The 14,876-nt window shown below is 39.7% G+C and overlaps 1 protein-coding gene across 1 annotated transcript; it reads left to right on the forward strand.

Moving 5' to 3' along the window:
* Nucleotides 1–1,139: 1,139 nt before the first annotated feature.
* On the forward strand, nucleotides 1,140–14,876 carry TGM3 (transglutaminase 3). The gene is made up of 13 exons (XM_009576503.1): nucleotides 1,140–1,225; nucleotides 3,092–3,259; nucleotides 3,557–3,799; nucleotides 4,369–4,487; nucleotides 4,989–5,117; nucleotides 6,589–6,766; nucleotides 6,931–7,066; nucleotides 7,944–8,047; nucleotides 8,519–8,764; nucleotides 10,246–10,551; nucleotides 12,303–12,460; nucleotides 12,673–12,806; nucleotides 14,729–14,876. Exons 1-13 carry the CDS (start codon nucleotides 1,216–1,218, stop codon nucleotides 14,874–14,876), a joined length of 2,079 nt encoding a protein of 692 aa, XP_009574798.1. The 5' UTR covers nucleotides 1,140–1,215.

Genomic DNA, 14,876 nt, shown 5'->3' on the forward strand with positions numbered 1-14,876 from the left:
CAGTCTGAATTATACCCAGTTAAAAACTGTTTCTTCTAATAACACCTTTTTATAGGAAATATGAATAAAATATGTCTGTACATGAAATGGGTTGAGCAAGTTCCAATTCTAGAATTTCCAAACATGATCCAAACCTGAAAATAGAACACTTTGGGCTGCTGAATACTAAGCCCATTCAATTAAAACTCTGTATTTGGGAAGGCGTTCAGCTGTGACCAGTCCAGCATAATGGGTATCACTCAGAGGCGTCCTTAAGACTATGCATTGAGTACATCAAATTTTACAGGTCGTTTCATAAAAGTATCAGAATTAGTCTCTCTCTCTCTTAACAGAAAGTGGAGCCACCTGCAAAGCATAAGCAAAAATCACTCTCCTTGAAATTAAGCAAAAGATATTTGTGCACAAATTGGCATTGCCAGTTTCATGATCAGAGATACTCTATAAAAAAAAAGTAGTGTACCAGCTGAAAACCATGATAGCTATTTTATCACAAGTCACAAATGTGCTTACCTATCATCTCTGTAGTGTGTCATGCAAATATGACATGGAGTGCTTGTCTACTTAATGTTGTTAAACAGTAATTATGTGATAAATGAAAAATTGGTTCTTTAAATTTGGCCTGATTAAACTTGGGGCAGAGGCAATAGCTTGCTCATTGTTTTGCAATTACTACCATGCAGCGGAAAAAAAAAAAGTAGCTCCAGGAAAACAATGGATTCAGTGAATTAATTTAAAGAAAAAATCACCACAAATATTGCTTATGAAGTATTCCAAATTAAAAACAATGTGGTGCAAGAAAGAGTTACGCTATTCCTGTAAATTTTATCATTATAACAGAAAGAAAAGCAACTAAATGCTGAAATTCTTATAAATGTAAATACATTAAGAAACTCTTGACAAGTTGCCACACTGTTAGGGATAAGTATTGTCCAAGCTTCAGATGTTAAGTTGCAAGGAAATGAGATGATGTGGGGACTGAGAGAGCGAAAAATGAATGAAAAATGAATCCTCAAGCCCCCTTGGTCAGATAAAGGCTGGGGAGTAAAGGCAGCTATTCAAGCTCCACCCCCACAGGAAATATTGCAAACAGGCAACTTTACACCTAGACTTTTAAAGAAGTGAAAGGCACCAGCCATTCCTTGAGTCAACAGAAGTAGAGGAGGCCATTCAGAGGAAAGCTCCAGAAGCTGCTTATACAGGACGTATTGATCAGATATGGGCCAAGGTGAGCAAGGGGGAAGCCCCTTCTGTGGTGCTCTGTTTGTATTTTCTTACATCCATACCTCATATTCAGTTCTGTAATGGACACTGAAAGATCACTACTTCTCTAAGGAGTTTTGATCCAAGAAAAAAAAAGAGAAAATTCTTCCATCAAGAGTTAGGAGAAGGATTTTCACAGGAATTGCATTTTTTCACTTACTGTGCGCATGGGAAAAGCAAGCTTATCAGAATGAGATTTGGGAGAACATGTATATTATCTGATGTAAAAATGTTGTGTTTTGCAAATAGGAAGGAAGTGAAAGTCTGCCGCTATTTGAAGTTGTCAGACGAGTGCAAATGAGAAACTGACAAATCTGACATGAAGCAAAGCAGAACTTGCAGAAGGTATCATTGCAAAGGCTGAGGGAGGCTACAATGAGCAAAGAAGGTTCAAACCTGAAGTTAAGGCAGAGAGGATACAAAAAATTTAGGGGATTTTTTCTTGGTGGTTTGTTTGTGTGTTTTTTTTGCTTACATGCTAATATTTATACATATGCAAATTGACCAGTTTAATAATTATTATAGATGGTCCCATGTTGCTTTTCCAACCTTGCCAGATAACTCCTGCCTTTCTAAAGACAAATCTCCCCTACCCCTCAGCTTGTTCTACAATAGATGTGCTTCATTGCTAAGTTTCTGAAGATGGTTTTTTTTTAAAGCAGGTACATTCCTGAAAAATCAAAGTACACGCTGCTTGCCTCGATACTGTAAAAAAAGGTGTCATCCCCATTTGAACTGTGACTACATTGTTAAGACTACTAATGTAGTTATTTCAAGGCTTGCCTAAACTTGATAAACTTAATATCATGCTGTAAAAAAATCTTTACACTAATAAATCTGGTTGAACATGGGATAATGATTTTTTTACTCAATAATTGCACAGGGTAGCTGTGTTCCACTACTAAGGACCACACTCTTACTCTTTCCTATTCTCCCTCTTTGAGGGGGAGGGGGGATAGAGAGTAATAAAAATATTTTTAAAAAGCACACAGTGCCCTTAGGGAAAAAAAAACAAACCTCTTTTTCTTCTGTACTTCTGCACTTCATTTAAACCATCAAGCTATCTTCTACTGGAGAACCCTCCATAGGCTCTGATGATGTCAAAGCCAAACCAATCTCAGATGCTTATTCTTTGGCCTCTGATCAAAGCCATAATTCACATGCAAGAGCTTTCTGCAACATATTATTTCACATACGTTATTTTAGTAGTGTTCTCTCTCCAATTCTGCTCTCTCTCCCACTGCCAAATGACAGCCGAGTGTCCATCAACATATTCTTGTTAGGTGCTTCCAACAGATAGCAGCTGTCAGTTATATCAGAGGTACGTGACACGTAAATGGGGCTAGAGATCACATGTCATGGTTTAAAATGCAGAAGTTTTTCTCAGCTCAATCAGGTTTCTTTATTTCTTATTCAGAGGCAGCAAGGCTGTGCCTCTGTTAGTGTAACACCATGTCTTGGAATGGATGACACCTTGAAAGAATTAGCTGAGTTCAGCCAGATTCTTTATCCAAGTAACTCACAAGTATTCAATTCTTTCAGGGTTCTCTCCTTTTAGATGCCTTTCTGATTTTTCTTTAGTACCGGATATACTACTCCTTCTATATTTAATTATGCACATAAACTATAACAGTCTATGCAAGGTAGAGTCTCTCTCTCTCTCTCAAAAAAGAAGAAAATGCTCCAAATAAATTATTTCTATTTTTGGTGGAAACCTCACATGGGTACTAGTTACCTGTAGAAAGTAACACACAATTCTTGAGAGTGTGTCTGTGCTCCTTCCTCCTTGGATGTATCCTCAAGTTTTCTTGCTCTTCTCGCTTTTTCATAGCTGCAATGCAGCCAAGTACCAACTGGCACCTGAAAGAAAATGCAAGAGATCACCACACAAGTAAATTTTCTAGCAGAGAGTTGATTGTGAGGAGAGGACAGGCCTTCATCGTCACCTTCAATGGAACAGAACAGCCTGAGCAAAACTTAACATTCATTGCAGAAACAGGTATGGCTCTCAACTTCTTTCACAGAAGGAGTGATGCTGCCTCATGACATTCTTTTGGCCTGATACGCACTGTAGGGCAGCAAGATAATACCTCGGAGCCAACATGCTGGTTCACATAGCATGGAGGTATTTGTTGTATCACTCCCATCTCAGCTAGCAGTGACAGCTTCCTTCAATTTCCAATATATGGCACAAACTCATCTGAGGGGAGGGTTACATCCCTGCTGAGTTTATTGACAACTAAATCTCTACTTCAGCAAGCTGGGGAAAAAAAATGATGTTTATTTTCCTTGAAAGGTCCAAAACCCTCAAAGCTGGCTAAGACCCAGGCCACATTTGGTATCTCCAGCACAGTGAGCAAGGAGAGCTGGAGCGCAGTTCTACAGTCTACCAGTTCCAACTCCGTGAGCATCTCCATTTCGAGCCCACCTAATGCTGTCATTGGACGTTACAAGCTGAGTGTTCAAAGTACTTCAAGTGGCAGCTCCTCTCCAGCAAGCCTTGGCACTTTTGTTTTGCTGTTTAACCCTTGGTCTTCAGGTATGAACATGTTGAATTTCCCATGAAAGAATTAAGTTGCTTGTAGCTTCATTAATATTTGCAGCTTCTCCATTTGATCTATACTTCTTTAATATGGGGGCTGAACATTCACCACATAATGTATCAGTGAGAAAAGAAAAGCGTTTAACAGTTTCTTAGGACCTTCTGGTACATAAAATCAGCTCTGTATCATGTACTTACTGGAGAGCTCCTTGCCTTGAAAGATTAAGTTCTGCTTAAGCAGATTAAGTTCTGCTTTTGCCAGAGCTTCCCTACTTCTGCACAAGTTTAGGAAAGTGTGTCTGGTCTCTGTAGAACCAAGAAAAGCGTCATATCTACCAGCTGCCATCTTTTCCCAGATTTAACAGTGTCATACCTCTCTCTTCACTCAGACATCCCCCACCCCTTTCTCTAATTATAGGAAATCCTGAGTTTCACGATCTGTTTATAACAGCAAGAACAGCAAAGCGTGGATATCTGCGAGCATTCTTATTGATGGAGACCAAGGCTCCTGAGGTTTTGTTTTATTTTGCCTGCTGTGGTTGTACATACCTGTTTTGGTTTTTCAGGTGATGATGTGTTCATGCCTAACAAGGCTGAGTGTGAGGAATATGTGCTAGAAGAGTTTGGCATCATTTTTGCGGGCAATAAAAATCATATCAACAGCTTTGGATGGAACTTTGGCCAGGTAAATGCAGCACTGAAACACCAGACGGTGTTTCGTGCTCTGGTTTTCACATGAACTGGGTAACCAGGGCTTGTTTGCTTTTTCCAGTTCACCGCAGTCATACACCTCTGAAGAGCAGGAGTCTGGTATCGAAATCAGAATTCGTGCCAAGCCCTGTTATGCTGATTAATATGAGGATTTGTAATTGACTCATCAGTGATGTGACCTAGGACTCGGAGGTGCAGCCAGCAGAAACCTTAGTGTCTGCTGGGTAGTAAAGTACTGTAGCAATACTGAAAGGCAAAGTCCTGGCCTTAAGACCACAGATTCCAAGTTTCAAAAAGCTCTTTGAGTTCTAATCTTCAGAGTTTGTTGAGGCTGCATTTTTATATGCTAATTCCTGGCTGAGCTGCAGCACTTCATTCGGTGATTAAAAAAACCATTAAACATTTATATAGCTCTACTTATCCTGATTTTTAGTAATCTGTGTTTCCAAAACACTAACTTATTTCTGTAACATAGTTTCAAGAAGATATTCTCAGTATTTGCCTTTCCATGCTGGATCGAAGCTTAAACTATCGTCAGGATCCTGCCACAGATGTATCTCACCGAAATGACCCTAAATATGTGGGCCGCGTTCTCAGTGCAATGGTAAGCAACATGTTCAAAGAGTCCAAACTACTATCTGTTCTTAAGTATGAAGACACTTCTCAGAAAATTTTAGGCCACTGTTTGTATGCACCAGAAACGCGGACCAGAGAAACACTTAGGTGGTCATCTGATCTGAGCCTGCTAGATTTATCTCATCTGTGGTATTTCTGATACTTACCACTTTGATATCCAGTAGTCAAACTGAAAGTATAACACACAGGGTGCTATGCTGAGGGATTAGTCCCTTGGAGGTCTTTAGTCCAACCTCCCATTTGAAGTGGAACTACAGTGGTACTAGATCAGCTCAACCATAGATTTGTCAGGCTGCCTTGAAAATCTCCAAGGATGGCAGTTTCGTGGCCTCTCTGGGTGACCGGTCCAGAGCTGCACTACCCTCTTAGTGAGGAATTTTCCTCTTATGTCAAATATGATTTTCCCAAGCTACAACTTTCTGCTGTTGCTCTTGTTATATAACCCGCCAGAACAGAGAAACGTTGGACTCTTGACAACTTAGTGTGTTCCATTCAAGTAGTTGTAGGCTGCTATTACATTCCCCTTATCCCCTTCTTAACCAGATCGAACTAGCCCAGTGCTATCAACTTCTTGTAGATTGTGTGCTCCAGGGCCCCTGACCATCTTCGTAGCCCTCCCTCCTGGGCCCTCTTCCGTGTCTCAAAATCCCCTTGAACTGAGGGACCCGAAACTGGAGACAGGATTCCCGGCACAGCCTTGTTAGGGATAATTAAAGGGGGTTAACAGCTTCCCTCAGCCTCCGGGTCACACTTTTCCCAATGTAGCCTAGCGTGGGCTTTCCCTTTATGATGAGAGAGCACTGTTGGCTCAAATTCAGTCTGGCATTTGCTGTAACTCCCAGGCCCCTTTCAGACAGGCTGCCACTCAGCCAGCTGCTTCCCAGCCTGTACCAATGCACGGCATTATTCTACCCCAAGTTCTGAAATCTACACCTTTTCTTCCTGAACTTCATGAGGTTTCTATTGACACAGTACCCAAGATTTTCAAGGTGACTGTGCCCCATTTGTTGTGTCAGCCACTTCCCCTAATTTAATGTAAATTTGCTGAGGGCTCACTACATCATGATCCAGGCACATTCTGAAAGCTTAGCTGCATGATATGCTTTGATGATGCCATTCAATCATACAGTGGTAAAGTTGCCACCTCATGTGAGGAAGGTTCACTGAAAACTGGTGTTTGCCTTCTTGCCTGGTGCTATTGTGCTTGGGTGAGAGAAAAAGTGATTAAATGCTCTCCATTTCTTGAGAGGACACATATTTCATTTCCCTGAAAAGATAAGGCTTCTTCCTGAAAGCCAGCTGCATGAAGCAGTGACTTTTGTCCACTAAAATGTCATTCGAGGCTTTTCTCCTGCCCGCTCCCCTATCGCTACTGTATCTGTTGTAAACTCTTAATTTATCTCATCATAAATTTATCTCATCATAAATTATTTTTACAGGTCAATGCCAATGATGACCGAGGGGTGCTGCTAGGAAACTGGAGTGGAAATTATGAGGGTGGGAAAAGTCCAAGCAGCTGGACTGGAAGTGGTGAAATCCTGCAAAACTGGAAGAAATCAGGATTCAAACCTGTCAGATATGGACAATGTTGGGTTTTTGCAGCGGTGTTGACTACAGGTATGTTTTATGTCATGCACATAACTGGCACTGCACAGATTCTGTTAAAAGAAGCACTAATAATACTTCCTACATGAAAGTCTTTCAAGACATTACTATGTTACTTGAAACTTTATGTTCCAGAAATTATGCTTTCTGACTATGGTTTTCTATTTGCTCTTTAGTACTTAGATGTCTGGGGATTCCCACTCGTACAATTACAAACTTTAGCTCTGCCCACGATGCAGATGGAAATCTGCGTGTGGATGAGTTTTACGATGCTTCTGGAAATCATTTGGACAGGGCAGCTGACAGCATATGGTAAGGCTCTACAATATTTAGTAGTAGGACCTATCAATGCCTATAGAGTCTACAGGTGCAGAGTATAGATTCTAATGACAAATGATTTGCTACCTTAAAAACAGCTACACACATACATAAGATCAATTAAAAAATACTACAAAATACTACTACAAAACTTGGTGTTTTCACTTTTTCTCAGTTAAACAGAGAACTGTGACATGAGTTACAACAGCTAATTGAAGCCAGGGCAGGCAAAGTTACAGTTATGATGCCACAGATGACTGAAAATTTGTGATATTACACTGGAAATATCAAACAGTGGGACTTGACTTAGTTTGGAACTATTCTTCAAAACCAGTTCACATTAAACTGTAAAAGTTCAACGGAACCAGCTTCCCTGCCTTTTTTTTTTTGCAGTGACATCTTTTGCAGTGAAAATAATTTAATTATTGCCACTATTAAGCATCAAATGCAACTCAAACAAGCTTGCATTCAGCAAAGAACAGGTGCAGTCCCTCACTTTTTGCCTTATTTACTCCCCTGCTTGTTCTGGACCCATTCTAAATATAACTGTAGCATTGTGCTATAAGGAAAACAGCTAAAACTAAGGAAGTGCACATGCTCAGAACTTTTGGAGGAAAACAGGCTCAAGACTTTTTGTATAATCTTACAAATTCGCTTTCTGCCCTTGAACATTTTTGTCTGTTCCACAATGCAATTTTCAGCTCCTATCTAGTTAATATAGTCAGGATCAGAGTGGAAGTAGTCAGTCTCAGATAAGAACCTAGGCAAATTAAGGCATTTAATACATTTAACTAAGATGGCTGATTAACGGATGCGAACAGGAATTTAGAAACACGTACTAGTAGCTTACTTTGTTCATTCTTGCACGTAGGAATTTCCATGTCTGGAATGAAAGCTGGTTTTCCCGCAGTGACTTGGGCCCCTCATACAGTGGATGGCAAGTTCTGGATGCAACTCCCCAAGAAGAAAGTGGAGGTACACAGATTTTATTTCAGAAATAATGCTGAAAAATTATAAAGTCAGTCACTTTCAGAGAGAGGAAAAAAAAATGTAAAACCATTGTAAAAGTAATTTCTCATCCGGCTCAGAAATAGAGTGGCAGAAGAGAATACTTTATCGCATTAGAAAAGCCTCACATCATCTGAGGATGCCAAAAAACAAACTAGACTTCTAGGAACAGTCTTTTGCAGCAATTCCTGTATTTCCAATGTAGGTGTCCAGAGCTATTGAAAATCAAGAGATAATATAAAATAAATCAAGTGTACCTTCAAAATAAACACAAGATACCTTGATGATTGGCCTGCTAAGAGGGTCTATGTGGATGAAAGGGCTAGAATGGGACAACAGCACTGGGCAATTCAGGAGTAATTGATAAATATCTGTCTAGTAATCTGCTTACTGTCAAAGAGTTGATTAGGTCTAAATTATTTTTTCTTGATGCCGTAGGAATTTATCAGTGTGGTCCTGCCTCACGCAACGCCATCAAAGAAGGAGATGTGGATCTAGACTACGACTGCCCATTTGTATTTGCAGAAGTGAATGCAGACTGTATGTACTGGAATTATGACCCCGCAACTGGAAAGAAAACATTAATATTCTCTAAGTCTACCGTAATTGGCCAATTCATCAGCACAAAGGCAGTTGGTAGAGATGATCGTGTAGATGTGACCAATGATTATAAATATGAAGAAGGTAAATAAAAACACTGGTGCTTCTGGTTACCTAGCTGTTTCATTCCCAAACATATATAAACTTGAGGCTAGGAGTCTCTTAGTGGGCAATTTTTGGCATCTATAAGGTAGGAGCAAATTTATACTCAGTTTATTCAGTTCTAACAGAAAAGGGAAGAGAAGGTAAAGAGTAAAAAAATACTGCCTTGCCCTTTCTGATGTGGAGCTGCTTTGTGGGACCTAAATAAGGCAAGTCCAAATACCTCTGAGTAAAGCATTCACTGTTCCACCTGCCTATTGCTAGTGTGTACCGACTGCCTCTGCTTTGTGAGAATTAGTCTACGGCCCAATAATATGACAGTAGGTTGAAAGGCCTATTACAGAAACCTAAGCTAAATCAGCACTTAGGCCCAGGAAAAGCAACTCTTTCAAAGGGTCAAACAGCATGTAAACTTGTCAGACCTCGGGGTTTGATAGTGCAGAAAAAAAAAATTACAATCATGAACTGAATTTGCAAGAGCAAAGAATGAACACTGTTATTGGAAAAGTATGTCAGAAGGCTGAAAAGCATGATAAAGCAGAGCCCAGATAACTAGCTTCCATTGTGTACTGGCTCTGGCTGGGACGGAGTTAACTTTCTTCATAGCTGCCCCGCTAAAAGCGTTGATAACACACCAATGTTTTAGCTATTGCTGAATAGTACTTGCAGAGTGTCAAGGCTTTCTCTCTCCTTTCCCCTTCCCTCAGTGCCACAGTGAGTAGGCTGTGGGTGGGCGAGAGGCTGGGAGGGGACCCAGCCAGGACAGCTGACCCAAACTGACCAAAGGTATATTCCACGCCATATGACTTAGCGCTCAGCAATAAAAGCTCAGCGAAAGGCAGAGGAAATGGGGGTTCATGGTTATGGCATTTGTATTGCCAAGCAACTGTTACATGTGTTGAGGCCCTGCTTTCCAGGAAGTGTCTGGACATCTGCCTGCCAACGTGGAGTAGTGAATGTATTCCACTTTTTGCTATGCTCATGCGCAGTTTTTGTTTTCCCTGTTAAACTGTCATTATCTCGATCCACAAGTCTTCTCGCCTTCCTTCTGTTTTCTCCCCATCCTGCGGGAATGGGGAGCGAGTGAGAGGCTTGTGGATATTTGGCTCCTAGCTAGAGTCAGCCCACCACACGGTGCTGTCATCCTTCCCTTATATTAGGGGCCTTTTCTGTATTAGCAAATAAAAATTTACATTTCTAAATATTACAACCATAAAAAGGGATAGAAATGGGAAGAGTGAGAAACTTTGGACTTAAGATTTTGTGTTACAAAAAAATGCTATTAGAGGGGCAGTGACATTACTGACTGCAGATCCAGAAAATTAGGTGTGGCTGTAGAAAACAGAGGCTCTGTTCATCTGTAAGTACAGATACTACGTTCTGCTGGCTTGTCTCTAGCAGTCATGTAAAATAAGAGATGCATGTTAACTGTTGAGGATAATTTTCATGGTTCTCTCTGACAGGCTCTACAAAAGAAAGAGATATTTTTAAAAAAGCCCGAAAGAAGCTGGGACTTGAGGATAAATTTGATCCTACAGCACCGACACCACAGGAAATCGATCAAAAGCCTGACATATCAGGGAAGTTCAAGGTGGCTGGCCCTTTAGAAGTTGGCAAAGATCTCAATCTAATTCTGGTTCTTGCAAACTTACAGTCTGATGCTAAGACTGTTCGTGTAAATATGACAGCTTGGAGCACTGTGTACACTAGAAGACCAGTTCATGAGATCTGGAAGGACTCCATATCTGTCACTCTGTCTCCTACGGAAGGTAATTTTTCAAATAACTTTTAATCATAATTGTATAATTGTTTTATCAGTAAATGGGCATTATAAGCTGGACAACTTGGCGGAAAAAAGCTCTAACAAACTGCAATCTTAAATTTCTATGCAGAAAAGGCTGAAAAAAAATTACATTGCACTTATATTAAAAAGGCAAGTTTCACACGATCATTTCCTTAAGTACTATTGACATTTTGGAAAATGTATCTCAGGAGTGAAAAGAAGATGGTGAGTAAACATGAAGTTTCATTTAACAAAATTTGCATAAAAAAAGATAAGGACAACATAAAAGCATAGAAATCGACTCCAACTAAATTTGTACTCGTCAATTAGGAGGGGCCTTACTGAAAGCCAGGACATGGCTAACAGCAGAAACCAGAAACCTGATCCATTAGCACATTAGAATGGAATTAAAGTGTGAGGAACAGAAATAGCTGAAATAGCCCACTAAGCTCCACAGAAAAGAAAGTTTGTATTGAAGAACTGTTGAGGAGTAAAGGACCTCAGATTTTTTACAATTTTTTTTTTCAGATGGAGTTTGATAACCTTATGGAAGAAATTCTCTACCTAAATATGAGCATTGTTGGAAAGATGAAATCAAGTTACCGTTAGGAGCTTGGGATAATAGATATATCAGCATCTCTAAAGTGAACTGAAAGATCATTGATTCACAACTGATACTATATTGTATTAATCGTAGGCTTCGAGTCACTTGTGAGAAGCAGAAATAATATTTCATTTCTTTAATATGTAATTTGACTTCTGGAGTTGGGATCTATCAGCTTCCTCTAAAGCATTAAGAATTGGACGCTCGGTGAAAACAGAGTTTATATGCCTATTGGCATTACAGTCACGCAGGCACCTTGTGGTGTCTTGTGCTCACACAGGTTGTGTTAAACCAGTGGCTGAATTTACAGTCAGCAGGGAGGTTTTTCCCCAGATCTGATGGCAAGGACCATCTAAAGAGATTTTTGCCCTCTTCTGGAGGTATGCTCTGTTTGCTAGGATTTGTAGTTAACAAATCTGTTGCTGCTGGAGGAATCTAGGAAATTCACAATGCCCCCATTTTCCTGCTTACTTTTGTGGGACTTTGCATTGGTGACTTGCCATCTTTTCTTGTGTTTTTCATCTGCTGTATACTGCTGGAAAGTACTTTGTGGCTCACAATGTTTGCATGCAGCATAGCTACTCTACAGTTCTTCTGAACATGATGTTTATTGTACGAATGGCCAAAAGTGTGGAATTCCCTGGATTCAGAGACAGAGGAGATCCCTTCCCATCCCGTATGCCTTCATTTGAATTACAGCATGGAAACTACTGTAAAAACACATCATAATAAAAAGCAGATAGGGCTAGGAAAGATAAAAGAAATGTAAAGACGTCATTCAGCTCGTCTCAGTATATCATGAGCAAATAGGATAATGAGGCTTATCAGAGCATGTCCCATAACAAATGGAGTGGCAATGGTAAACTCCTTGAACTCCAGCTGTCTTATCTTTCAGAGCTATTGGAAGGAAAACAAGCCAGGCAATACGGTATTAGGGAATGGAGGAGAAATAACATTGAAGAAATCACTCTCTCTGTATAGCAAACTGATAGATTTGTATTAATTGAGTTTGGCAATGATGGCTGAAGGCCTTCCTAGATCCAGACAGAGCATAAAAGGAAAATACTAATATTAGGTATGAAACTCTGTGGGCTTATAAAAGTGTGTATAAATTCTTTTTTTTTTTAATCCAGAGAAACAATTTCCCATTAAGATACCATATACTGAATATCAACAGCAGTTAACTACAGACAACATGATCCAGGTAACAGCTTTATGTCATGTAGAAGGTGGGATTCAAGTGCTAGTGCAAAGAGACATCACTCTGGACAATCCTGCCATCGATATACAGGTAAATTGCTGTCCCTTTGCTCTAACTGCAGTGGCAGAGAAAGGGGAAAATGAGCCCTTATAAGCACTTTCTTCCCCGAAAGACATGTTCTGCTCACATTCTGCCATGGTCCATCATAGCATCTCATAATATCTCCTCTTCTGATGTCTGAGAAGGCTCAGATAGAAAAGAATACTGAGAACCTGGCCTTTCAAGTGTTTTTCTTTGCACAGATACTTGGTGAAGCAAAAGTGAATAAAGAAGTGGATGTGGAAGTGGTATTTACCAATCCTATTGATATGGAAGTGATGGACTGTGTGCTGCAGGTAGAAGGCAATGACCTGCTCAGAGGAATCCTTGAGATAGAGTAAGTACGAGAAATGCCTCCTTCCTGCTATTAAAGATACATGAGCAAGAACGTAGGCATGAATGACTTGGAACCAAACAGTGGGATAAGACAGCATTTTCTTCTTGCTGTAACGTGGGAGGCCAGTCAAAGTAACGTGTTGTAATGAAGCACACAGCTTTGAACCAGCTCTTCATCTAAACGAGGCTTTGGCTCCATAGTTTGGGAGGTCAAATAATTGCAGTCATAACTGGACAGAACTTGTTTTCCTGCCTATCTAGCAGGACCCCACAGTTGCAGCAAAAAATACATGCTTACCCATGCAGTAAATTTTGCTGAGGCTGTCTATGCTGCTATAGGTCAGACAGGTTGAACCTTCTTGTTCTGATCATAGGGCCAACATTAGGATACATGACTGTTTCTGTCCATACTATACCCAAATTATAGCATATATTAACCAGGATTTTTTTTTTCACTTTATTAAATGGACTGCATGTGCCAATCTGGGTGTTCAGCCTTCTAAACAATTTGCGTTTACATCAAACAGATAGACATTCATGTAAAAAGTAGATGCACCAGTGTCCCAGCTTTGGGAACAAAAATGAACACAGATTGTTTAGACACAGGTGTGATCTCAAAGGGTGGTACCTCTGAAAAGTACAACCCCAAGTATGCTCCATGCATAGCTATTCCAGACACAATAAATCACGACTAAGGAGGATAGCTTTTAAAGAACAGACTAAACCATGACCATCAGCTACTCCTTAGATGATAGAATTTACTTTACTAAGGCCTGGAACTTGAACACAGCTGAAATCCATGAGGCAGGCAGGAAGAGAATAGGAAAAATGGTGAATATTACAATAAAAGTTTGGGTTGGGTTGGGTTTTTTAATTAAAAAAAAAAAAAAAGTTTTTCCAAAACAAGAACTACAGGCACACTGATTTTCAAGCTCTGCTTTCAGAACTCTACAAAATAATAATGTTAGGAGATTAATAAACAGAGTCAAGAAACTATTAGATGGTGTTGAGATGGTGAATGAGAAGACTGGAATAAGATAGGTTCCTTTTACTATAGATCCCAGGTTCCTATTTTTATGCTTTGATGATTTTGTGTCTTGTCTTGCTCTTTTTCCTTCAGTATTTCACAACTGAAACAGAAAGGTTAAATTTTCAGACTGTCCCCCACTTTGTACATATACAAAATTGCACACAAATTTTGACATGTGCTAGCAAATGCAGTTATTTCTAAAAAATACCTGGGATATGGGAGTGTGCTCTTTACCAGAATACACACACACACAGACAAACATTCACAGCAACTTAACATTGCCATTTGCGCTTGAGCAACTAAGGGTGGTCTATCCCATAATTTATAAGCTCTCCTGAGGGAATTTAACCATCTCATGTTGTCTATCACATTCAACTTTATCCTTAGGCAAGACAAGACAATATGACAGGGTAAGGCTGTTTGGGAAAACAATAAACATGAGCTTCCAAGAATTACAAAATATACTGGTTTAAAACATTTTAACTTCTGTTCAGAATTTCCTGCTGTGTAAATACTGAGGTTTTCTTGGTGCTATAATCTATTCTAATTCAGGAGTTTGTATTAACATTCTTTATGGTCTCATATTATTCTTTTTTAATAATTCAATGATGTGCTTTACACCCTCTGTTCCGCATGAAGTTTATCTCATATGATACTAGTATGTCCCCCTTTGTGTGCTTATCTGGGTCCCTGCATAATGTGTTTGTGAGCTTGGGTTTGAGTATTTAAATACGTATCAGATAGCCAAGTCCTGTATGGTCTTTTCATGGGCATGACTACACTGAACTGATAGGAATTCTTACTTAAGATGGGAGATGGTTAGTGAAGAAACTCAAGCATGATGCATAAGCCTGTTTTCAGCTTATATTTTTCCCTTTGTTTTCTATTTTTAGCATACCGCCACTGAAAGCCAGTGAGAAATCCAGTACAAAGTTTAAACTCATCCCTTTTGAGACGGGTCCCAAACATCTACTTGTTAATTTCTCCTGTGATAAATTTGCAGATATCAAGACCTTTAAGATGGTAAATGTGATTGACTAA

The sequence above is a fragment of the Fulmarus glacialis genome, unplaced genomic scaffold (assembly GCF_000690835.1).
Source record: "Fulmarus glacialis isolate BGI_N327 unplaced genomic scaffold, ASM69083v1 scaffold4294, whole genome shotgun sequence".
Lineage (NCBI taxonomy): Eukaryota > Metazoa > Chordata > Aves > Procellariiformes > Procellariidae > Fulmarus > Fulmarus glacialis.

Excerpts from the sequence above, each read along its gene's own strand:
- TGM3 (XM_009576503.1), top strand. Across the intron at positions 7,067-7,943 it reads AGGGCAGCTGACAGCATATG|GAATTTCCATGTCTGGAATG; the intron begins GTAAGGCTCTAC and ends TCTTGCACGTAG. Across the intron at positions 8,048-8,518 it reads TCCCCAAGAAGAAAGTGGAG|GAATTTATCAGTGTGGTCCT; the intron begins GTACACAGATTT and ends TTGATGCCGTAG.